The 26,959-nt window shown below is 34.6% G+C and overlaps 1 protein-coding gene across 19 annotated transcripts in view; it reads right to left on the minus strand.

Moving 5' to 3' along the window:
- Positions 1 to 26,959, minus strand: part of SOX5 (SRY-box transcription factor 5) — a 1,034,891-nt gene that overhangs the window by 411,646 nt on the left and 596,286 nt on the right. Inside the window, exon 2 of one of the 19 annotated variants that reach the window (XM_050746685.1) lies at positions 7,819 to 7,963. The exons of 17 other annotated variants lie outside the window; for them this stretch is intronic. In XM_050746685.1, the coding sequence (XP_050602642.1) occupies positions 7,819 to 7,856 (38 nt within the window). In that variant the 5' untranslated portion in view covers positions 7,857 to 7,963. One more of the 19 variants, XM_050746704.1, reaches the window with a different exon arrangement.

The raw sequence follows: 26,959 nt of genomic DNA on the forward strand, positions 1-26,959 counted from the left end.
TGAATAGTCTGAGCACCAGTTCATTCCGTTGTACACTAAATAATGGGAATACTATACATTATCCTAACGAATCTCCAACATAGACCTCTTAGAGTACAGATAAGAAAAAAGGAAGGAAATATTAACCTTAATTATATGTGACATCCCCCTGCAACCTCTTTTCAAACATATTATGAAACTCACTAGCTAAAAAAAAAAAAAAAATGACAAAGGGACCTCAGGAGAGAAGTGAAAAAAAAGTCTTTGGACTTTGAAAACCATTGCCCAACAAACACTGGCCCAGGGCAAATAACCAAAGGAAGAATTGTAGGCAAACAAATAATACTTTAACTCTGCAATTAGAATAAAAGTGTTTTAGAACTTTGTCAAGCAACCTAATTAACTGTGACTGAAAAATTAATAGTATAATAAAGTATTACTTTTCCACTTGTGTTCTCTTAGGTTAAGGAATATTTCTCATTTTCAGTGTTGTATTTCTTTTTCATTAGGATATCTTTTATTAGATAAACATAGTTTAAAATGATATGTGAAAGATCTTCTGTAAAAGTTTCACAACCAGTGTTCAAACAATCTATCTCCCTAGTATTTCAGTCGTACTTAATACAAAAACAAAAACAAACAAACAAACAAAAAAAACAAAGGCAAATTCAGTACTAATGTAAACACTGACTACATTCTGAAATAAATTTTGATTAAAAATATGCCAAGAAAACATGATTTGGGTCTACCTCTTCTTTTTCTCCTACACTAAGAAATTAACAACAGGCAACACAGGTTAACTCTTTCCCTTCTTTTCTTGAAAATGTTCCTGAAGCCCTAAATGAGAGGACACATCCTTTATAAAATTTCTGCTCAGTGTCCCAATTGATCTAACTCCCTTAAACTGCCAATATCAAAATCATATAAGGCTCTGAGGCTTTTTTTGGCTCTATGCAGTGAATTTCATTTCTTCATATTACACTTACTCTCATGCATCTGATCCTTAGGTTTCAATGTGACAGAAATGATTGGGAAAGGTAGGGGAACCAAGAGTGCATAGAACATAATGAAACCCTATGCATCTCCACAATGAGAAATATTAAAGTGGAGCTACACATACATTTTTAAGAAAGATCATATCATCTGTTTTTTAACATTTTCTTTTCTAAAACACACTTTCTTTCAAAGATGTGAAGAGCAGAAATAGAAACGCTGTTACATATGAAAGTTTCAACGGATTTGCTGCCAGCAGCTTTTCTTTATAGTGTTCCTCTTACCTACACTATGTGTTGGCACTGGCAGGTAGCCCTAATTCGTTAGTAGCCAAATTATTTTTGTCCCTGAAGTACGAGAAATCTCCATAGCACATGAATGAGACATGGTTTACTAGTTTACACACATTTTATAACTCCAAGAAACCAAAACTCATTCACAAATGCTTTCATTTCAGCAAAGAGAAGGGCCACAGAATATCAGAGATATCCACTTTGAATTTCTGGTCCCATTGTCCACGAGAAAGTGAAGAGAAAAAAAAATCTCTTTAACTTCAATAAAGAACTTTGATCCTTAATGCAAGAAAAATAAACAGCTTTCTGTTCACCACACTCCACATTTCATTTAAGTCAAAACATTTCAGTACAAGGCATTAAGAAAAAACGTCATTTAGTAATAAACCTAAATGTCTCCAGATAAAAATTCATCACGACGGCATAGTACGTTTAGATAATGTGGTTCATAATAACTAGCATCCTCATATTGCATGATCATCAGATACATTTATACGCTGCTGTACCACCTTCACTAAGTTACAGAGAAAAATAATAAGAAATAAGCAACACTTAGAAAGAAACACATAACACAGAAATGCTGATTTAGCCACAGCAAAACAAATCTCTGAATTTTAAGACAAGACAAAAGTAAATGTATTAACACTAAAGAGCCAAGTGACTAAAATGTTACTTAGATAAAAGAGAGGTTTGAAATACAATGAGCCGAGTTCAGGTTTGAATTGATTTAAGGTTTGACACTGATTTCAAATGTCTATGAACATCCATAAGCTTTTGTTTTAAATTTTCCTTCTGTCATGTTTATGGGCAAAAACTCCTTAAACTACCTTGTAATATAGATTAATTACTTTCAAGCTGGGTGACAAAAGGGCATAATGACCGGAAAATGATACAAAAGAAACAAAAAACGCATGTTAACAAGTTTATCAACAAACCTGGGTAATTCTCATGAAGTACAGATTAAGGTTCAGTGGTTCCAAACTGGCAGCATTCAAATTGGGTTCATATTTGGGTTTTTTGTTTTGTTTGTTTTTTTAAACCACCTGTCCTAAAACGACATTGTTTATGCTAATTATCTTTGTTTATGCCACAATTCTGTTTGTTTACTACATTCTTTTAAAATACCATATCCCTATAAACAGTTCTCACCAGAATTCTTCTAAATCTTGTTTCGGTCTGGTCCTTCTCGGCAGCCCACTGAGCAGAATGCAGCTCTACAATGAAGGCGCAAGAGCTGGGAACAACTTTGAGTCTCTGACTCCTCAGGCTGGCAAAGGGAGGGAGTACTGCTGAGGTTTTACTCTCAGGCTCCAAGGGAAAAGGATACTGAATGTGGAGAAATGCAACACCCCCCTATTGGACAAGCAAAACCATACGCCACAATATATCCAGAGAAGATGTGTGAACTCTCAATTAGTAAGTAAAGAAAAGAATAGACAACACTAAAGGAAAGAAAGAACAGCTTCCAAACTGCAGGAGAAAACACAGAGGTCAGAAAGAATAAAAAGGTCTTCTCCTGAACCACTATCAGTTCCTGATCACAATGAAGGAATAGTGGCATTCTCCTAAAGCATGTCAAATTTAAATTTTTTTCCCACTCTAGCAATACCACTTGATCCTGTTTATCTACATAGTAATCAAATTTCACATTTAATACAAATGATGATGCTATCAATCAATGAAAGAGAAAGAAGGAGAGAATGAAGGAAGGAAGGAAGACTTTGTTATGTTTTTGTCCATTTCTTGTTCAAGAAAATTTTCCATTAGGAAGGAGATATTTCATGCTTTGGCTAAACCTTTAAAAATCTTATTATCTTACTGCCATCATCGGAATCAGAGACCTGGCATATTGGAACTATACATGAGTTAGTACAAGAGAAAAACTTAGATTAGTTTCTTTCCCAGGCTGTTGGATAACCCCATTGAAATTATAAATGAATAACAAATTATGAAAGAAAACAAAACTCATCAGTTATACTTATTTAACTAATCTATAAAAAGGGAGATATTCAGCCTCCATAATGCACATCTGCATTATACAATATACTCATTAGGTTGCTGAAGAATTGATAGTAGAAAGAAAACAGACAATAAAAATCAGCCTTTACCCATGAATGTAATTTTGCTTTCTAAATGCATTATGAGTGCAATTCATATGAAATAGTTTCCAACTCTGTGAAGGACTAATGTGCTAAAGAATCAGAACAGGTCTTATTATCTGCCTCTCATGTATGATGCCTATACAAGATTTTTGCCAAAAGCTTCCTAAGAACAGGTAAATACTTTAACATGTGCTTATTATATTTGAGAAACATAAGATAAGAACACACCAACATGTGAAGTAAGCGTAATATTTGCACATTTCTATGTCTATCAAACCTGCTAAACACTGAGCAGTACACAATGTCACCTGACATTTAGCCCTTAATTGTTCTTGGTAATCAGTCAGGTCTCCTGCCAAGTCTTCAGGACAGTATTTCAGCATAAGTGTGATAGAAATGTGGTTTATGAACTGCCTCATGCAAGCTGCATTCCAAACCAATGTCTTAGCTCAGTTAGCTTGCAAATTATTGACATGGTAATTAAAATCTATACTCAGTTGTAGACATTGTCTCCTCTACAAAGTAGTAGTAAATAACAAATAAATAAAATTACCAAAGGCTATCAGAACATCCTGAAAACATAATATCAAACTTACAGGTTTACAGTTGCCATTAGGTGACAGAATGTGAACAGATAACTTTTCTGTGATTCACACCTAGAGTGTGCCTGCTAACCTGAATGCACTTATCACTCGTGAGCACAATGGATTTTGTTGTTGTTGTTGTTAAAGTCTTTAATTAAGCAAAATATATCTGTGTAATAAATATTTCATTACTATGGTCAAACTTTAGGTAACTAAAATACCACTAATGTCAAAGAGTAGTTTTTTGCAAATGTCCAGCAGTAGCTTTTCATGGAATTTTATGAATTAGTTTGTAAAAGGATCTGATGTATATTTCTTTCTTCAGAAAAATACTGAAAAGTTTCCTAATAAGAAAAATTATTTAGTCAGCATGACCAGAAATAAATTTGATGGAAATATGAAGTAAATAAGTTAATTTTTATTGCAGAATGTTTTACTATTGTAGTGTTCCTTTCAACGTCTAGAAAATCTGCTGTCTGTTGTCTGCACCAATTTGGGAGAAGCAATCAAATAGGTGATACTAACAACCTAATTTGCATAATCCCACGACTTTCAATCCCAACTTTTTTCTTCTTTCTAGACATTATCAGAACTGTCTTCTTAAGCAATCATCTTACACTTGCTATTTAAGTTTCTAACATAAAGCAATTAGAAACTGTAACGAGTAGCTTAGACACAAAACTATTATATTACAACCAAAGAGGACAGATAAAATAAAAAGGAAAGAAATAGAATATTGAGAAACTATCAAAAATGGCTATTTTACTTATCATGAACAAACTAATATTGACATTTAAGGCAAATATTTTCATTTCTTCCTTGGAATATCAAAAAATAGGTGACATTCTCAAAGGAAAACCTTAAGTCACAATTTTTCATTATCTACTTTCAGTTAAATATATACATTTATTGACTTCTTTTAACTATTTGGGGAAACTTCGGGCATTCATTCTAATGATGCTATTACTCACATTTAGACCATGTTGCCAGCTATGTTTTCTCTAAACGGTAAAATGTAAAAGAGTTTCCTTACGAATAATCTTTAGAACATATACGCCCATTTGCTTCCCACCTGGGAATTGTGTTTTTCAGTAATCATAATCAGTCTATCACAAGGATGCTTGAAAATAAAAATATTTCAAGTTCTTTACCTTTTAGAATCACTGTTCTATTTGCACTACCTCCTGCATATTTTTAACAAACAATGAAATTGTTACTACTTCTTAACTGTTTAATAACTGCTTGTTAGTCTGAGAGTACTGACCATGTTCATTTCTAGTGATGATAATATAGACACATACAAATCTGAACCCAAATTTTGATCCTGATATTTAAGTTTTGAATATTCCTTAAAGTTCAAATAGTCTACAGGCTGGGAAGAATAAAAGATGGACAAGACTCTACCAATGAAATTAGTTAAAAATGATCACATAAAACTTTTACAGTACATGAACCCCAAGCAATTTATTATGTTCTCTAGATCAAAGTTCTCTTTTTCACAAAGAAATTTAGCAGTCTTCTTTTAGATTTCTAAGTTTAAGCGGAAAATCATCTATAGCAAGTGATCCAACAGAATAAAAATTAACAGTCAATAGAAATGACCTATTTATTCAGTGAAAGTTGCAAACAGTTGAAAAGGCAAAAAAAAAAAAAAAACTAATTATATTTGATAGTTTCATTACATCATAAATACCTCCTTTGGAGAATATAAATATTCAATATTGTGTCTACATGATATACTGTATCATGCATGGGTGCCTATAGAGACACTCACCCGTACAAATTCAATGTAAACAAATAGTAATGATTTGCTGACATCTTTGTATGTATTACCAATTACAGCCACAGGGGAAATTATTAAGGAACGTTATAGTGTACGGCATTTTTCAGAATTATTTTAGATACTAATATTTCTAAATTTGATAGTCATACTAACAACCCTATTGATTATCACTTGCTTATTTAATTAGCTAGTTAGAAAAGCATGCCTCTGGGTGAAAAAAAAAAATGAAATTCCCACCAGGAGGAAAAAAGATGTTAACAGATTTGAGCATCAGAATAGGAAAGGGAAAAGTTTAGTTTAAAAAGAGATAATTGAAAAAAAAAATACAAATAAAGTTCACAGCAGGAAGCTTGCCTATATAGAGAAATAGGCTGCAGCCTGTTAATATGTAACTACCTTTTTATAAGTACAATCTGTTAACAGGCTTACAAATCAGTCTCAGAGTTGTATTTGCAAAAAGTATAATTAGAATTAAAGAATATTATCATTTAAGTGCTACTCTGTGCATTCTAGAAAACTTAACTGTGTTAAATTAGCAAATCGCTACATTAGGTAATGTATAGTATGTTTCACTATGAATAACTTCAACATCTACCTATGAAATAAGGCTATATTTGCAAATAAAAACTCACTAATTAAAGAGTTAATATATAGAACTGAAAATTTTAATTCAAAACTGTAAAGAAAGCTCAAACATTCGCTGGAATTATCTAGTAAAGATGCACTTTAATTATACAAAATAAAACACACAGAAGAAATCAAAGAAAGATGACAGCACTGAAGTATATATGTTGGCTATTTTACTTTCTTCCCTGATTTGATACTGGCTTCTCTAATATGTGACCACATTCAAGCGTTACTTTATCCTCAATACTCTTTTTCTCTTCCATTGCTTCACTTCTAGAATGTTTTAATCTTTGTCCTTTCTTTTTTCGTCTTTTCATATCAAATTCAGTCGTTTGAGCGATGAACAGCTTGACTTAGCATATTTTTAACCAGCTGGTCTAGCACCTAGCTTGCATTGCATAGTCAGATACAACAAATGTTTATACAGAAGGTAGCTTTCATGAAAATGAAAAAAAGCCTGGGTATCATGCATCCTGGCTTTTTTTAGCTTTTTTTTTTTTAATTCACCATACAGAATACAAAGTTTGAATTCTTTTTAATGGCAAACAAAATTCTATTTATAGTTCAAAAAAATGAACTTATGCTGGGATAAGAACTCAAATTTAAAAATTGCAATGTGTACTTATAGGAACATTAAGAGGGCTAAAATTCTTTCAAAGCCCTGCTTTACTTGCAACAACAGCAAATAAAAGGATGTTGCAGATACTTCTCTAAATAGGAACAACTTAATTACAAATACACTATTCCCATCATAGCAAAAGGGGAAAATACAGTAAATTAAAATTCAGTGAAGACAGCTAACACAAAAAGTGGTCACTAAAACTTAGAAAGGGAACAGCCCCATTTATCCCCTTTCCCCCCCTATTTTTGACACTTATGGAGTAATCTAATATAGCGGTGATGTTAAATTTTCTTTGGAGGAAAAAAAAAAAACGCTCTCTTATATCAACAAAAGGTCATGTGCTTTACTGAGCAGCTTCCAAAGTTTTACGGAAGGATCAAATAGGAACTTATAGCCTCCGTTTAAAGCACCACTAAAACCTTCTGTCACCCTAGAAATTACATGAGACCGAGATGCTGAAAATGGTAACATTCTGCACAAAAGCATTTTTAAAAGGTGGGGAGAAAACAATCAATGAAGGAAGAAAATAAGAGAGTGAATGAGAAAGAGAGAAGCAGCGAGTTGGGGAGAGAGAGAGATGCTTAAGGTTCATTTAATTTGCTGTTACAGGACGCAACCTGAAAACATTAGCAGAAATCCCGGAGACTTTGCAAATCAGTTCAATTTGGTCCGGGCAACCACAACAAAAAAAAATCAGCTAACAAGACTGCAGAAGCCCAAGCTAAAAGCTTCTCTAACAAACACGTTTTGGGGGAGCATCTTCCAATGATTCAGAGACTACTGTAAAATGGGAGAGTTGTACTTCAATATATTAGGGGGAAAAAACTGTACTCACCTTTCAAACTCCTGAGGTAAATCAGGGTCAGTAAGCATGCTGGAAAAGCACAATTTCCCTTTGTCACAGCAGCCACCTATGATCGTCTCCAACTGAACCTGTCAAGTGAGTCCAAACCTTCTAAACCAATTGATTTTCTCTCTCTCTCTTCCCCCCCTCCCTCCCTCTCTCTCTCTCTCCCTCTCTCTCTCTGTCTCTCTCTCTCCCTCTTTCTCCCCCCCTCCTTTCCCTCCTCTCCCTCTCCTAGGACTCCTTGACCAGTCTCTTAAAGGGGCAGTGCACTTCCAGCAGCCGGGTCTGGCTGCTCCCCCCTCCGCGGAGCCACACGCTCCGGCTGCAAGGCTCTAGACAACCTCAGGGTGCCTGTCCTTTCCTTTTAATTCTCTCTTCTAGACATCACTGAATGTGAGAAGTCAACTCATTTAACACGTCTCCCATACTCTGTCTTCTGAATCATAAAACTCACACACACACACGCATAACAGTATGATTTTGTAAAACATATTTGCTGATTAAAAACCAAGTCTAGATAATAACAGAAGCTCGATTAAACTGCATTTATTAACTAATGAAGCAAAAAATTTAAATGTTAGCAATAGCATTTTTACACAAAGAATTGTTACTCCTTCTCACCCTTTTCTAGGCTCTCTCCGTTCACACACGGAAATACACGCACACATACACACACACACACACACTCACACACACAACAATCGGGCATTGTTCTGAGGGAAGAAAAGCAACTTTGACAGATTGAAATATAGCAGAGGCCCCTTCAAGGAAACCTGTAAACAACTTGTCACTCACTCTGTCCGTCTCCCTGTTAGATCGTGCTTTCCGCAAAGTGGTGCGAACGTCCTGGCAACCCAACCAAAGTTTCCTCAGCTCTAAACTCCATAAAACACGATGTGCGATGTGGAGGGGAATAGGTATCCGCATGCCAAAATAACACCCACGAGCGCACAAAAACCCAAAACGAAATCAAAACATAACAACAAAAAGACGCTACTAACAAACTGTCCTGTTTGGGATCGCTGGGGAGGTCAGGAGTAGGAAGCGCTCCCCTGGCTGTGGATCTCTTTAATTTCCTCTGCCCAGGCAGCCACAGATAACAAGGTGGACAAACTATGGCTTTACAGATTCTAAGCTGGCTGGCAAGGCACAGCCTCCATAGCAGTTCCAATTATCTAGATAAAAATCTGGCAGGCGAGAAAGGTAATCAGGTAATGTACCTTTGACATGAAATGACAGAGGCACATACACACACAGAGAGAGACACTTACACAGACATGCATGCAGAGATGGTGGCTGCCCCGTGCACCGCAGCATCTGGTCAGGGAGTAAGCACACACTCACCAACACGAGATAGTGTGCATTCTTCACACACGCATGCACACACACATACACACACACACACTCAGTCACTCACACACGCTCTCCACTCCTACTGGGAGGGTTCATTCTGCACAAAAGGCTACATTACAGAGCCCGCCCCAATAAGGGAAAGAGAGGAAAAAAAAGCCTTCCATTGTTGAGAGGGCAGGTCAGTTGATTAGATTTTCTGTGGAGAATTCCACGAGGAAATTCCCTTCAAAGCCGAAGTGATTAACTGGGGGCTATTCTGGAAATGGAGCAGACAATGGCTCAATAGTCTGTACAGCCAATGTCCAGGCTGGCACTGAACTCACTTAAAAAAAAAATAAAAGCCAGACTCCCTGTTCTTTTCCACACATTCCTCCCCCCCAGCCCCCTCCACTCCTTCCAACTTCCCCTCCCAATTCCTTTTATTTTGCAGCTGGACAACATTAAGAGCCTTTAAAACCACAAGGGTTGACCCCACGGCAGTTTGATTAGGTCCCACTTTTTTTTTCTGGAGACAGGCAGACAGTAAGTTTACTTTTTTAGACATTCACAATGATACATCATACACATATTCTGAAGACAAAAAAAAATCAATTATTAACTCATATTAGTAAATTTATTCTTCATTCAAAGCTTATACATTTTTGGACAAGTTGATAATAACTTAATATTTAATTCTATCATCAGGAGATATTCTAAAAATATACACACACACACTACAAAATCAATGTGGAATAAGATTTAAGCATGTCACTATGGAGTTAAGACACTAACAAAAACACAGAACTATGACCCACCCTGAAAAAGCTGTTAACAAGGGATGTGGCAAAAATGACTTGATGCTGACATGATTTTCACTTTCAGCAGTTGGGGAAGGGGGGAAGAATATTACTCACTAGTCTTTCTTGTTGTTAATCTCAAATTATGTTTTGTTCCAGCAACAACCTACTCCTACATAGAAAAATGAGAAAATTGTTGCCTTTATTTTAAATATCTATTTTTTCCAGCCCGTAAGGGACCTACGATCTAATACGCTCTAATTGATAATGTATACAAATGATAATGTATACATTATATTTTTCTTCATTTGTTAATGGCGGTTATGAGAATTAGGGTATAGTAGCTGCATAGCTATATACACTTTTAAAAATATTTAAAAATTTTTGTCTTTATTAGGAAAAATCTTGCTTATCTGATATCAATAGAGGAAAAAAAGTGAAGAAGGAGGATGGGTGAGTTACAGGGAGCCATGGGAGCTGGAGTCAGGAAGAGGAGGAGGCGGGAGGAGAGGACGCAGAGAGAGCACAAGAAGGAAACATAGTGGCAGCATAAAGATAGAAACAAAGATAATGGCCATAAGGCAGGATGCTGAGATCCGTATGGTCCCAGCTGCTGTCTTGCTACAGCTACTACCTCTGGTTGTTTCTCTGAAACTCTCATCTAGAAGGTCAACAGAACAGGTAAGAAAGAGAGTAGGAGTGTTTGAGGCCAACTATAGTATAAAGAAAAGATACTCATATTAGAACCTTCCTTATATTTGATTTCGATTTTATTGGCACTTAATATATGTATACATATGTACATATGCCAAATAAACACAAAGAACATATAAGAGAATTTTAAATGGTTTGAAAGTGAGTTTTTTGACTTTAATATATTCTGCAAACATTACTGTAGCCATTCAAAAACAAATTATTTCTTGCGCAATCATCTATGCCGAAGGAGTTGAAATAGACTAGGAACTAGACAGAAAATTTGCCAAATATAATAATGATCATCCTAATAATGATAATTTGAACTAATGGAACTCTAAGATCATAAGGAATTTTGTTCACATAAATTAGCTCATGGATCTTACACAGTGTAGAAAGGGGTAGGTATGTATTTCCCTAATTTTCCCACTGTTCAACTTGGGCAAACAGAATTTAAAGTCATTCAACTGTTAGTAGCCCCTCTGTTACTTGAAGCCACTTCTATCTATTTCACTTGTGACACCATAATGCAGAATAAACTGATCCTCCAGAATTTATAGTTAGATGAAAATCCCAAGATGGTACTCACATTTTAAGTGACCTGAAAGGCTTTCAGGTAATTGTTATAAAAAATAAAATTTATAAAAGCTGTCATTAAGCTAATACTGTATATGATGGTTTAATTGAATAAATATTTTTAAATGTACCTCTCTAAGCCATAAAAGTTTTCTTTCATTTGAATCCTATATTGAAAATCAGCATTTCTGTTAGACTTTACAATATCAACAAAAGGAAAGACTGTTCCAAAATGTTTTGGTGAAATTTTGCCATGGGTTATTTTATTAAATGATCAAAATGATCCAATCAATACAATGTTCAATATTAAAATACTGTTAATTGAATCATCTTTTAAATTTTGCATTAAACGTTAAAATGTTTAAATATTAAATGTGTTCATGACTAGCACATATATTAAACGTAAATTCTTTTTCAATCATCTGAAAAGCTTAAGATATTCAATTGACTATAAATATTCTTTAAATCAGAACTAATACCCCAATGTGATGTTTGTTAAGGTTTCAAAATATATCTTTGTTGAGAAACACTTTTGCATTTACTTAACATCTATTAAATGCTTACCAATATGTTCAGTGCTGTGGCTTTAACAAAAGAGTTCAAAAAAAGTTATAACAATTCTAATTATATATATGTATATAAAACCAAATTTCCAATCAATTTTTTAGTATCCAAGCCTTCTGAGGCAGATGTAGTGAGAAAAGTTAAAACAAAAATATAAAAGCAAATGAACAAAAAATAGTGCTAAGAACTTAACTGAATAATACATAAAATGGTAAATAAGTATGATTGACAAGCACAGATACACAAATAAAATATATTTTCAGAGATGACCAAAGTACAATAGAAACCCCAATAAAAGTTTTACATTGGATAAGTCTTTTTGACACTGCTGCAGCAGTATCATGGAAAATGGAATGAACATGAAAAAGTATGCTTTTGAGCTCATGTTGTTTCCATTGCAGATAGTAAAAGGGGATTCACACAGGCTAAGGAATATAAGATATGCTAGAGAACATTGCTGGAAAATTCTCAAAAAGACTATCAAGAACTGTTAAAATCACAAACAAGTTATTTTCAAATGTAACCCCTTTTCAGGTATAGTTTCCAGCATGCATTCCTACTATTTTTGTCCTCATTTTAAAAGGATATATTTTCATTCCTCTATTTTAGATTAGAATCATTAAATATCTTCTATTTTAACATCTGAAATAAAAATATGTGGTCATAGGTGCAAGTTACATTTTCCTATTTGATATGTATTCCTACCATCAAGCTAGTTTTCACATCTCATAGAATTTGGAAAACTTATTGTGAGAAATAAAACTCCTACTATTATAATCACAATGAATTCAAAGCATATCAGTGTCAGACAATATTACCATTTTATTGCCTTCAGGTGACACAATGGACATTAAGAAAATATCGTTTGCCTTTGCTGTTATTTACTTTGTCACAAAAAATTAAAATTAAAAAAGGACACTTCCCCTTTCAAAAAAAAGAAAGAAAGAAAGAAAGAAGCTTCCAACCAATGTACATCTGTGAGTCATTCACCAGATGCCTGGTGAGCTCACTATTGACCTATCACATGTAGCTTAAAACTCTTAGAGTAGTGTCTTGTAATATTGGACCTCTTCAAAAAATGTCTTAGGCATTCTATAGCCTATCTTCTTTTTTAAAGATCTAAAATTCAGTTCCCCCTAATACATGTATGCCAAGGAACTGGTACACAATAGCCTACAAATTCAAGGTCTTTCTAACTTCATACTCTTTCTATTGTCAGTTGGTTAGAATACACAGATGAATTGTTCTCAGATTGCATATTTGAAGAAACAGTGTTCTTCAGAAACACCTTCACCTTAGAAACTCTAGCTTCATACTTCTTTCAATGAAATGATGTCATTTCCAGTAACTGCTTTCACTGTATGATCTTATGATTTATCTTGTTATTCAGAATAGCTTGAAATAATTTTAAATAAAAGCTTTTATTTTCTGAGGAATTCCTATCTATATGATACATAATAAAACATATTATCTCATTTAATAGTCAAAACAACTATATGCGATATGTAGACTTATCCCAATTACGAATGAGCAAGTCCCAAAACTAGTAGGTGCAGGGCTGGAGAACATCCAAATTATTGATAGGCCGTATTTCCTGCACAGGTTTTAAAGGCAATGAATTTTAGTTCATCTCAAATACCGCATAATGGCAATTAAGTATAGAACATACAGGAAAGTGCTTTACAAGTATGTTTCTATGGTAACTGAATGTCCAAATTTTGGACAAAGTTAGGGTTAGAAATGACTGTCCCATTTTCACAAATAACATAAAAGATAGTTCGTTCACACAATTAAAACAGAGAAGAATAGTATTCTTATCTCATTTGTAGTGATGACAATCACCAGAACTAGTACTATTCTTCATGTAATTTGGCTCTATTTTTAAGAATAATTTCTAAAACAGGTTTCCTTGCCGAATATAGTTACAATTTTTACAATCTCAGGTAAAACCCAGGGGCCAATTTTCTGGTCCCTATGCAACTCCTTTGCAATGGAATTTCTGTCTTATATAAATAATCAATTATTTCAGGCAAAGGTTGTCAATGAGGAAAATAAGACCTACTGAATTTATGCTTTTCAATTTATTTTTTTGCTCTCTACACTATCATTTCTCCTTGGGATACATGGTGATGTCTCATGGTTTGTTCATTTATGAGGATGAAAATGATGTAACTCAATCACCCTTGTGGTAAAAATCAGAAGGTTTCTTTTGAGTAAAAAAAAAATTCATATAACCCATAAGAAGAAAAGTCATTCAAATGGGACTATACAAATAAAAGGGCTCTTGGCCACCAAACCTTTGACATTGTAATTTTTCAACCTCGAAGGTAATTCAGGGAACATACTGCAAGGACATTTTACCTAGAGGTAGCAGCAAAGTGAAAAGTGGCACCATTATTTTGCAACAGTGTAGTTTTGTTAGGTAACATTCTTGTTAGGTAATGTCGATAAAATATTTTAGTAGACATCATTCAGAGAGGTTTTCCCACCACCAAGGTATACATTTCATTTTACTAACTAATCAGAGGAGAAATGAGAGTTAAAACTGACGAAAGTATGAAAATGTTTGAACACTTTCCTTCATTTCTGACTACATTTGTCTGTTCTCCATATTCTCCTTTGCTTGTATACTAAGTGAATGACAAATCTTATTCATAGTGAATGAGAATGTTACCTGTTAACAATGTTCAGTCTACTTGTATCTAGCACAGTATAGTGGAAGAAATTATGGCTAGGCTGAAAGTTAGGAAACCTGTACTCTAAGGCAGGGGTCCCCAACCCCCAAGGCCAGTACTGGTCCATGCCCTGTTATGAACCAGGCCACAGAGCAGGTGAGCAGCGGGCAAATCCACCTGAGCTCTGCCTCCTGTCAGATCAAACGCAGCATTAGATTATTATAGGAATGCAAACCTTATTGTGAACTGCACAGGTGAAGGATCTAGGTTGCACGCTTCTTATGAGAATCTAATGCCTGATGATCTGAGGTGGAACTCTTTAATCTCAATACCATACTCCCACCTCACCTAACCCTTCCCACTCCCATGGAAAAAATTGTCTTTCATGAAACTGGTCCCTGGTGCTAAAAAGGTTGGGGACCGCTGCTCTAAGAGAGCCTCAACTACTCCTTCCTTACTAATGGCATGGTCTTGTCTAAGTCTTTTTTTTTAAGGGGAGGGGAACAGAGTTTCACTCTGTCACCGAGGCTGGAGTGCAGTGATGTGATCTCGGCTCACTGCAACCTCCACCTCCTGGGTTCAAGTGATTCTCCTGCCTCAGCCTCCTGAGTAGCTTTGATTATAGGCATGTGCCGCCACACCCAGCTAATTTTTGTCTCCATGTTGGCCAGGCTGATCTCGAACTCCTGACCTCAGGTGATCTGCCCAGCTTGGCCTCCCAAAGTGCTGGGATTACAGGCATAAGCCACCATGCCCAGCCATTGCCTAGGTCTTTAATGTCTCAGAGAACATGATTTCTAGGTCCCCTTCAAGTATAAACTTCTGTTTCTATGATCTCTTCTTTGATATATCAATTTATCATTTCAAAAATAAAATTTCTTGCATTCCTCAGTTAAGTCCTTCTTTAACAATTTAAAGACTATTACTTGTAGTTGACAATTTATTTTGGCCTTTTAAACTATAGCATAATTCTACATTCATACAGCAATATAAGACAGTGAGGAAAATAAACTGTTACTAAAGTTAATTTATATAAGTTAATTTAAGTTAAAATTACCAAGATAACTTAATTGGTTCCCCAAAAATGATGTTTTCAAAACTAATTTTATGACTAAGTTCATCTATTTGTGATTCTGAAAAAATTTTGTACCTGAGATTTTAGTTTCCTAAGTACAATTATATTTATTAGCATTACTTAATTCAGTGAGATAATTAAAATAAGTTTAGTCTCTCACTATAGTAAATACCTCATGTGTGTGATGGAACTGTGATTGGTGTAGGGGGGAATAAATACAAGGGTTTTTGCCTGTATCAAAAATTTCAAAATATCAAATGACAAATTCAAACGCAAACTAAAAAGTTATGTTAGAAATCCTGACAGGCAAATTGTGTTCAAGAAAACCTAGTTCTTAAAATGCATTTTGTGGACACTCTGAAGAGCTGCTTCCATACAGACAACTTGCTTTTTTCATGTTGTTGTTAACAAAATGACTTACTGCCACAATTTAGAAAATAATTCAGAAAGACTATGGACAGGATGAAAGTATAATATAGACATGACCAAATGAATGTATTCATTCAATTACTCAACAAGCATTTATAGAATCTTAAATTTATACCTATATTTTAAATCATCTATATATTAAAATTTTAATGCATAAACTGCATATTTTCATAAATAAGAAAACAGATAAGTTAATGTTTGTAATTTTCCCTGATGCCGAAGAACTGTTTGGGAATCAAATGGTATATTACTATTTGAAAAACACCTGTTAATACCTCTGAATAAATCATGGGTCTATAATCAGAAATATTTATTTTCAAATATTGCATAAAGTCAAAGCATAGACTAGAAAACTGTAAGTATTTGTAAAATATGCTAGTATCCTAAGAACATCTTAAAAAAATAAGAACATATATCTAAGGTCATGAATACTCTTCCTGGTATGGAAAACTAACTTCAGATTTACTCGTTTTTCATAACTGGGCCATTATTCTTAATCTTAGTAAACAAATCAACTTAATAAGCATTGTTCTTATATTGAATGTGTGCCCTGAATTTTATGAGGCACACTGAGAAAAAAGGAAAGAATCAATACACCTAATGGTTTTTTTCTGACCATCTTTTCTGGGCAGAGTACTCTGATAAAAGGTAGAAATGTAAAAACAAACTTTTTTCATAGAATTATGACCTAGTTCAGTATAAGGACATCCTAGTCTGTTTCATAAACAATTATCAAGTTCTTATAAATAGAAATCAATAATTTTCACACAGATTAGTTAATTTAATTTTTAACAAATCTAAAGGAAAATACAAGGACAAAAATTAACTAGCTTCTGATTTCACAGCTTATAAGGGGAAGAAAAACTATTTGAACCAAAGTCTTTTGATTACAAACCTAGTGTCTATTTCACTAGGAATTGACACTAGGTTTCTACAAGAAAACCTACCTAAAATACAAAATAAAATGATAAAAGTGTTATTTTATAAACAAAATTATATGGAGATTTTTAGTTAAAAAAAAAAAAAAAGATATCAAACTGAGATGACCAGCTTCTAAACTTTGAGAATTTAGAATTAATTTGTTATACATAGTAAAATATATATTAAAGAATCAATTGAAAACCCCCAGAAGTCCTATGAGAATTCAGAATTACTGTGGGGAAAAAAGTAATATGTAGAAATCAATATATTTCATATATATGATAACACCTAGTCATTAGAGATAAAGGGAAAAGACCCCATTAGCATTGGTAACATAGACAAAATACCTATGATGAAGTCATTCACATACAAGACCTATTTAAAGAAAGCTTTAATACAATATGAAAAGACATACCAAGTTCCTCAACAGGTAGCATCAATATCATAAAAATATCAATTCTTCCTAATTTAATGTATAAATTTAATGAGTTCAAAATTAAAGTACTATCATATTTAAAGCGCTAAATAAATTCAAAATTTATATACAATTAAATAAGAATAAAAGGAAAAATTCTGAAAAGGAAGAAGAATGAGGGCTTAATTTACTAGAAATTAAAACACAATATATAATCTCAATGATTAAAACAATGTAGTATTGAATGAATTAAAAATACAATGGAATAGAAAAGAACGTAGAGGAAAACCTTAATTACATAGCGAGAATTTATTATATACTATTAGTCAATACTATCGGTGGCATTCAACAAATGCCTTATATGCTCAAATATCCAAACATAAAGAATAAAATCATAAACTATTAGAAGGGAACATGAGTGAACTGAAATATAATTTTAAAGAAGAGAGAGTCTTACTAACAATGTATCAAAATCCACAATCCATGAAACAAAAGATTTATAAATCCAGCTATATAAACACCAAAAACTTCAAAGTGACAGAAGGCATCTATAGAAATAAAAAGACAACAATGACACTATCTAAGGAAAGGGCTACTCACTCCATGACCTATAAAGAGCTCTTTGAAATCAATGAGAAAAAGATCAACAAATCAATAGTAAAATAAGCAAGCAATATAAATTGTTCAAAGAAAAGGAACTAGAAAGTGTCCTTAAATAGATGAAAGATGCTCAACATATATGATTGTTCATGCTCTGGCCTGGCCTCCTTATCCAGCTTCATCTCTCCCTACATATCAAAAATTTCATATTCTAGGTACACCAAACTGGTATAGCTTTTGTCTGAAGTGTACATTACTCTTGGAATATCTTCCGCCCTTCCCTTCTCCCAATTTATAAGCTAACATCTACTCATCCTTAAAGATTTGTTGAGGTATCACCCCCTATTGGAATCTTATCCTAATCCATCATCTGTCACTCTTCTTCTGTAATACCCAGTAGAACATAAATTCCCACCACTTGACGATAAGCTATATAAAAAGAAATGTTTATCTTTTTCATTATTGTATCCTTAAGAAGATTTCATAGCATTGTATGTAATACCACTGCGCTCTTTACCTGAAGAAAATATCAGAAGACTCCAGGACCCTGTTTGTGTATCCTGGTATTCCTAGGCCATTCTATAATCTGTTCCTCAAGATTAGAATATGCTCTTCCACTTTCAACATTACATCTAAGTTTAAATATTACTTCCTTAAAGAAGAGAGATTAAAATACAAGAAACAACATGGAGTAAAGTACCAATGTCCATTGACAACAGCAATGTTATTAACAGAAGTTTGGAAATTGGAACATTCTGGTGGAAACAGTGATAAGCTACATTGAATTTTACATAATGGCAGAATATCTAATAGAGGTTTCCAATGTAGAGATGGAAATACTACACTGAAATGTGTAAAAATTTCATTAATGTTTTATTTCATGAGTATAAAAGACTGTGTGAGAAGGTGAATAAAGCACTAAACTAGAAAGGATAAGAAAGGACAAACACGACAAAGAGTTAAACAAACAAACAAAAAAGACCTATTTGAAAAGCCATTAATTTGGACAATTAGATAGTCAGTGGTGATAGAGACTCTTAAAAACCAGAAGAACAGAGTTCATCTCAGGCAAAATGGAACCATAAATTCTATAGCCCTCCCTCACCCCATGTAAACCACACATGCAAATACAGAGACGCGCATACACACGCATGCAAATGTTTCATTCCTTTCAATAAGAAAACATAGGGTTTCCACATTAAAAATTATATATTAAAAAGGAAAAAATGAAGGCATACTCCAGGAAAAATACACTGATGAAAGAAAAAATGCTGAAATTTTAAAATGTCTAAAATATTTGAGAAAAAATAATGGACTAGCCTCTGCTTTCATAACATAACGGACCTCTTTATTAATTTCATAATGGCAATAATCCTGTCGAATACAACTGCCATTCCATTTTTCCATGTGTCCAGATGCTATTTTTGCAATTAGGCAGGCACTGCTATTTTGATTGCATTTAAAGTGATCAAATATGCAATTGCCCACTGTTGTCCTTTTCTTCTGGTATGAACGATTTGAGTCTTATTTTTGATCTAAAAATATTCCATTTACATCTCTTTGTTGATAGATTTTCCTGTTGCTTTATTTCAAGGTACTGTAGAAATCATTAGTGACATTATGCCAAGGGCTGAACTTCATAAGCAACCCGAACATTTTGATTCACTGAAAAAGAAACCCGCAATTCACTAAAAGAAAATGTAATGATGACCCTGTCCAATTAAAACTGTTAAATTAAATGAATAGAAATTAATGATTTCCCCTTATCATTCTGATATTCTAGAGGCATGGCAGGGGAACAATAAATACCACCACAGATGTTAAAGGTGACCAGCGATTTCTGGTTTAAAGAAAGCAAACAAATTATTTTATAAGGAGACTGCACTATTTCATAAAAGAATATTTTAATGGATGTATCTAAGTACCAAAAACCCAAATAACCTCTAAATTAAAACATATTTAATTCTTAACCCAATTGGCAAATAGGAATCTATCCTACTAACATGCTGACAAAACACAGGAGAATATAGGAAATGCTGCCTGAGCATTAGACTAGTCAAGAAAACTCAAAAGAGACACCACTTACGTTCCACTACTTCAAAAAGAGTAAATTTATCTCATTTCTATTTCTCTATAATTCCAGTCAAATACATATAATCATGCTTTTCCGTCACATATCTGTAGTTTTTTTTTTTAATTATAAAAGCAGATGCAGGATTCAGGGGAATGTCCTTGATCCTTGAATCTGGCATTTCCATATAAGAGCAAAATTCAGTATCAGGGAGGACTAGGCAGGTTAATTTAACAATCTGACTTTAGAGAACATTCAGGGATATTATCAACAGAATTACAACAACTGACTAAATCCTGAGTCTAGCATACACTCATGCAGGCACGCATGAATGAAGTACAAAAAATTGTAAGACTATACATTCTATACAATGGATAGCTTTTGGATTAGAGCTCCTGAGTCCAGCATACATGCATGCAGGTATGCACGAATGAAGAACAAAAAAACTGGAAGGCTATATATTCTATACAATGGATAGTTTTTAGATTAGAGATATACACTATCTTAAACAGGAATTCTGAAAATAAACCAGGCTGCTAATAAACTAGTTATTAAACTATTTATAATTGGTTAACAAAACACTAAAGCAGTAGTCTTCAAACATTTTGGCCTTGAAACACTTTATCAGAAACCAAACTAAACCAACAAACCAAAAAAAAAAAAAATTACGGAGAATAGAAATATTGCACTAAAAAATAGGGTTGAATTTGTGTTTGTGTAGAAAAGGTGGGAACAGTGTTCCACCAAACCTCTCTCTCTTCAAAGTATAGTTTGATAGCATCACACCAAAATAATCCTAAATGGCTCCAGGAACAAATTAAGATATACTATGGGGGATAAATATTGGGAAATTTAAAAAAGTTAAAATACTCATAAATATTTATAGTATGTTCCATAAAATGCCTCATTGTAATTATCACGAGTTTGTCGTTTCCCTTATCTATTATTTCTTCACTATCCCAATATACAATATTACTGTAATTCTCACCATGTTTCCCACGATTCACGTGTATTCCTTAAAAAAGCTGTTTAACATCCCCTTCATTTACTTTGCAACCATTCCTGGGACAGAAAAAAATGCCAGTCATTGAGTATTTTATGCGTGGTTGAAAGATACCTCATTGTCCCGTTAGCATAGTGGTACCAATATAGGATACCCACAAGTATATAGCATATCCACATCTCCTTCAAGGCCAGCTTTGTAAGGGAGTTAATATAATATCGTCCTAGAGAAGATTGTCAACCATCTACAAGTGTAAAGCCCAGCACAACAATGGATGCTTTTCTGTTTGCCTTGTGCTTTATTACTTCTATTTATATAAGTATATATGAGGTGTTGATAATTCAGGACAATCATTTACCTCAGTGTTTTTCAAGCATGTAAAATCGAGCAATAACGACTTTATTAGATTATTTTAAATATAAATGTGTGTTTGTTCATATAAATACATATATGGGCATCTATTTATACAATTAAAAGTATATTTACATATTTCCATTAATTTATGGCCCACCTTGAGAAATGAGCCTTAGACAGATAACCCATGATATCAAAAAGTTGACAGGCTAGGCTTGCTTTAGCGAATAAATCAACTTGTAGAACCAGCCACTAGGGGAACAGACCTGGGCAAAGGTGACTGCCAGGGCCAGCGCACAGCGGTGCGTGACCAGCTCCCGGCAGCCCCCAGCGAGCACAGCACAAAGGGAACGTGCTGGGTATGCCTGTCGGCACTGATGTTCTCCACATGCCCTAGCAGGACACCATCTACCATGGAGCAGATGGATTATCCCGATGGTGGCCCTGCCTGCCAACTGACCCTCTGGTGGAACCTGTAAAACCTGTCCACATTCATTGTCTGGAACAGGTGGTCAAGGGCATCTGTGGTGGCCTGAAGGCTAAGAATGACCATGTGTCTGGGCACTCCTGGGTGGCCTGTACTACATGTTTGAGGCGAAGGCTTACCTGCCTATCGGTTTGTCCTTTGGTTTTATTGACCACTTCAGGTTCAGAACTGTCTGATCCTGCCTCCTCTGCACCAGCCACCATAGTTAGATGCTGGGGAAGACCTCAGGCACCAAGACCAGAGGTAAAGTACTCCAACCCTGGATAACTTCCTGTACAAATTGCAGAAGGACCATCTGTGCTAGTGCTCACCATCCTCTTGTGATACTTGGACTATGATAACCACAACCACTCCACAAATGTTCAGACCTAAGCAACATTTCATTTTTTGTTGTTTTGTTTTTGTTGTTGTTTGTTTGTTTGTTTTTGAGATGGAGTCTTGCTCTGTCACCTAGGCTGGAGTGCAGTGGCACAATCTTGGCTCACTGCAACCTCTGCCCCCCAGGTTCAAGCAATTTCCCTGCCCCAGCCTCCCTAGTAGCTGGGACTACAGGTGTGCACCACCACACCTGGTTAATTTTTGTATTTTTAATTGAGATGGCATTTTACCATGTTGGCTAGGCTGGTCTCGAACTCCTGACCTCAAGTGATCTCTCCACCTCAGCCTCCCAAAGTGCTGGGATTACGGGCATGAGCCACCATGCCCAGCCATTTCTTTGCATTTTTATAATTGGCTTTGTAGCACCTTGAGACTGATTGTTCAGAGCACAGTGATCTTCAGCCATAAAAGTTTCTGTGTTGTCCATCGCTTAATGCAGTTTATTTCATTATTCATCCAAGATTTCAAAGAAGTAGCAAAAATGTCCTTTCATAGGAACATATGCAGTCATTGAAATTGAGGCCTAGGATTATAGGGCAAGATGACTGTGAATCTATCATCTTTTTTTCCAGAACCCCCGCCTCCCCAGATTTCTTCGGAGGGACACTCAATATCCAAAGCAAAAGCTGTCTGGGTAAAGGGCCTGTACTGGACTTTTTCTCCTACTGGAATGAGGGGAGAACCAAGTTTGCTTGCACTGGGGCAGAAACTGAAAGGAAATTTTGTTCAGTGATTGTCATCATAAACATCTAAGTATACATTTTATTTTGGGGTGAATATAAATACATTAACATTAAGTTGATTTAAATGAAAGGATTTGGCCAGAAGTGAAATTAAAGAAATGCAATGAAGAAAAATATATTGAACTGCCCAGCACAGGTAAATTTTATTAATTTAATTAGCAAATAGGCCAATTTCTGAACATTGACATTTTATATACATACCAGCCAGGTATAGATATATATTGATTTACATTTAAAAAATCTCAGAAGTGATATAATGAATAAACACAAACATTTATTATGTTGTGTCTAAGAACCTAGGTTCAAATTCTAGTTCTGACCTATAATGTCTCTTATGATGTTCAGTTGCCTCATTTGTAAATTAGGGGTAACAGTACTTATCTTGCAAAGATAGTATGAACATTTAATATTACAACGGATACAAAAAAGTCTTTGTAAACTGAAATGCAATATGTATTCACAGTTATTACAGCCAATACAATGTTGTTGATAAACTTTAAAAAGTAACACCAGCATATAAAATAAATCACACAAATTCCTATGTAAAATGACCTCTTTCAATAAGACTACTCTTCATACCAGTGATTATATTTTCCTCTTGAGTGAATGATGCCGAAAGAGCAATAAGATGCTTTCTAGCAGCTGTCTGTTTAACCAATAGTCAATTATTTTCAGATTGTTTATGTTGCATGCTCAATGCATAGCATAAGAAAACAAACAAAAACATTAAGCATCTGAAATGAGCTTTTAAAAGTTAAGATTATTTAAGCATTTCATTTATTACACAATATATATGAAGTATAGCATAAGCATACACACACAGTAAGGAAATGAATTTGAAAAGTCGACACTAGGTGGGTCCATAGTAATGAACTGAACATTTTAAATTATAATGTGAAAAATATCTCTGTTTAAAATAGATGCATTACAGCATAAAAAGCCAATTGAAACTGAGCAAAATGAAAAGCTCAACTGGTATTTTTAAAAGGTATATTAAATATACACAAATAGAAAATATAAAAAGTAACTAAATATGCAAAATATTTTAAATTATTTCTTAATCTGGCGACTTAGCATATGCAAGTTCCTTTTCATAAAATTGTACAGACAATATGCAATATACAGTAGAAATAAGAAGATAGATATAAAATCTATAAATTATATAGAATAATGGTTCCCCAGAGTAGTGACTTTTCTGATTAAAAACAATAAGTTTCAAATATCCTCGTGATTTCAGAATAATTTTAAGCCAATGGTTACAACAAAAACACTACATTTTATCTCTGCAATAAAACATTGTGAGATGATAGGAAGTATAAATAATAACATAGCTTTCATTGCAAGAGAATGAAGGATTGGAAAGACTTCTTAACTAAGTATTAGTAATGAATGATTAAAATTATTATTTAGGACAAATAGCCCTTAGTTTTTCCTGTCTGTATCCTCTGATTGTTCTGGCTTTGGTGTTCCTAAATAGAAATTTTTTGAAGAGTATTAAGTTTAATTTTGTTGCTAAGAAGATTCCATAATATCAAGGATATTACAATATCCAGACCAAGGATAATCATAGCTCACATTTAATAAATGCTTACTAAGTAGCAAAGCCCCCATTACAAAGCACTTTGCATGCATTAGCTCTTCTACCAACCCTTCGAGGTGGGCACTATTGTTTGCATCATTCTCATTATAAAGATTAGGGCATACGATCAGAGATAGTAATTTGCCAAAAGTCAAATAAATAGTTGATGTCAGAATGCAGACTCTACTAGTATCCCTAGTAGTTTCTTTGCCCCTTTTCCGCTAAATAACCTCTAAGGGATGTCTGCATTTGTGGTTACCACACAACAACTTTGCATTCACTTCTCAGTGAAATAACATATGGCTTTTATCCACATACAGTGCGACCGAAACTACTCTATTCAAGATTAACAGTGACCTCTATGTTACTAAATCCAGTGGAAACTCTTCAAGTCTTATGCTACTTGACCTTGGCCAAGTCTGCTGCTATGGTTTGAATATGTCCCCCAAAGTTCACATGTTGGAAACTTGATTTCCAACGTGATGGTTTGGAAATGGGGCCTAATGGGAGGTGTTTAAACCCTCATGAATGGATTAATGCTGTCATCATGGGAGTGGATTTGCTATCACGGGAGTGGGTTTCTTATAAAAGGACAAATCTGCCCCTACTCCTCACCCCATTCTTCCATCTACCCTGAGACGACACAGGAAGAAGGCCCTCACCAGGTGTTGGCCCCTCAATCTTGGCCTTCTCAGCCTTCAGAATCATAAACCGATCAATTTGTTTTCATTATACATTATCCAGTCTTGGGAATTCTGTTACAGCAGCACAGAACAGACCAGGATACTCTCCTTTAGTCAGCGTTCCCTACTCTTTACCTCCACTGCAGCAGGCCTGCTTTTTATCCTACCTCTCTGTCTGCCCTTTCATTGATTTCTTTGAGTATTGTTTCTTCTATGCTCAACCTCTGAATCTTCGAGATGCTTGGTCTGTGAATTCTCACTTTTCCCTCTCCCATTAGACACTTTTATCTGTTAGTTTCATCTATTTGTCAAGACTATTTCTATTTCAAACCCCTCTTCTAAATTTTGTATGTCTTCGTGGATGTCTTATAGGCATATCAAACTCAATATGTCCCCAAATTAAACTCATCACCTCTCTACCTTTGACCCCAAATATTCTATCATGATAAATGGAGTCAACATCCACCCAATTGTTTGGGCCAAAAACCTACAAGTCATTTATTCTTGACACTTTCCCCTCCCTCACCCTCCCAAATCTATTCATTCTCCAAGTCTTTCTAGTTCTATTGCCTAAACATATCTCGAATCATGTAATTCTCTACTGTCATTGTCACTGTAAAAGTCCAAAGCATCACCATATGCTGCTAAAATATAATTTTCTCTTAATTAGTCTGACTCTACCCACTCTTGCCCTCTTCAATCGATTTTTTTCCCACACTGTACCAAGACCAATGTTCTTCAAACAAAAATCGGATCATGCCATTTCCCATGCTTAAAATCCTTCAGAGTCTTCAATCTCTCACATAGAATAAAATCTAAAACCTTTAGTACGGTCTACACAACACCTTCCTTATTGCTACCATGTGCCAGTTACAGCAGTTTTATCTCTGTTATCTAGATATAGGAAATTATTGCTAAACTAAGACTTTTGTCCTCAGCTATTTTCTCTGTTTGGAATTGTCTTTATCCAAATTTTTATTGACTAATGTCTACCTACACTTTAAATTTCAATTCTACTTCTTCTGGGTAACTCTTCTTTACATCCAGACTAAGCTAGCTCAACCTAGTTTTTATTGTTACAGCATTACAGTTGTGAATTATTCCATTTATTTTCAGGGTGAAAAGTGATAGCTTTACATGATTAAAAAAGTCATAACATCTGGAACAATATTGAGCTAGATCAGACTATAGCATCAGGTATCATTTCAAAGATGGCTGGGTATGATTCAGGATTTCATTCTTTTGGTTCACTACCAAACCAGCAAACAAACAGTACAAATGTTTTACATGAGCTCAAGGATGCAAGTGTGCTGGCAAAGCTCCACAGTTACTTTCCAACAAGGAGGACCTCAAAGTTCTGTGGCCAACTGTCCCCTGCCCCAGCTAAATGGGAGCTCTACCAAAATGGAGAAGCATGTCAGCGTGCACAAGTACACCCTACTGACATATAACACATTCTTGCTGTGCAACAGTTTATCACAATAACATTCTATTTTACTCTGTTATATTATTCAGTATGGCCTATCCCAGTCTATCATAAAAATGGAAAAGTAATGACTCCTTCCCTCCTCACAAGGGTGCACCTCAAAAACTTTCAGTTGACTTATTTTTTTTGGTTTTTTAAAAGCTTTGTTGAGATATAATTCACATATACAATTTACCCATTTAATGTGTATAACTAAATGGCTTTTGGAATATTAATTTTAATTATGATTAGATAGATAGGTAGATAGATAGCTTACAAACTTTGCTAT

The sequence above is a fragment of the Macaca thibetana genome, chromosome 11, assembly GCF_024542745.1.
Source record: "Macaca thibetana thibetana isolate TM-01 chromosome 11, ASM2454274v1, whole genome shotgun sequence".
NCBI classification, from domain to species: Eukaryota; Metazoa; Chordata; class Mammalia; order Primates; family Cercopithecidae; genus Macaca; species Macaca thibetana.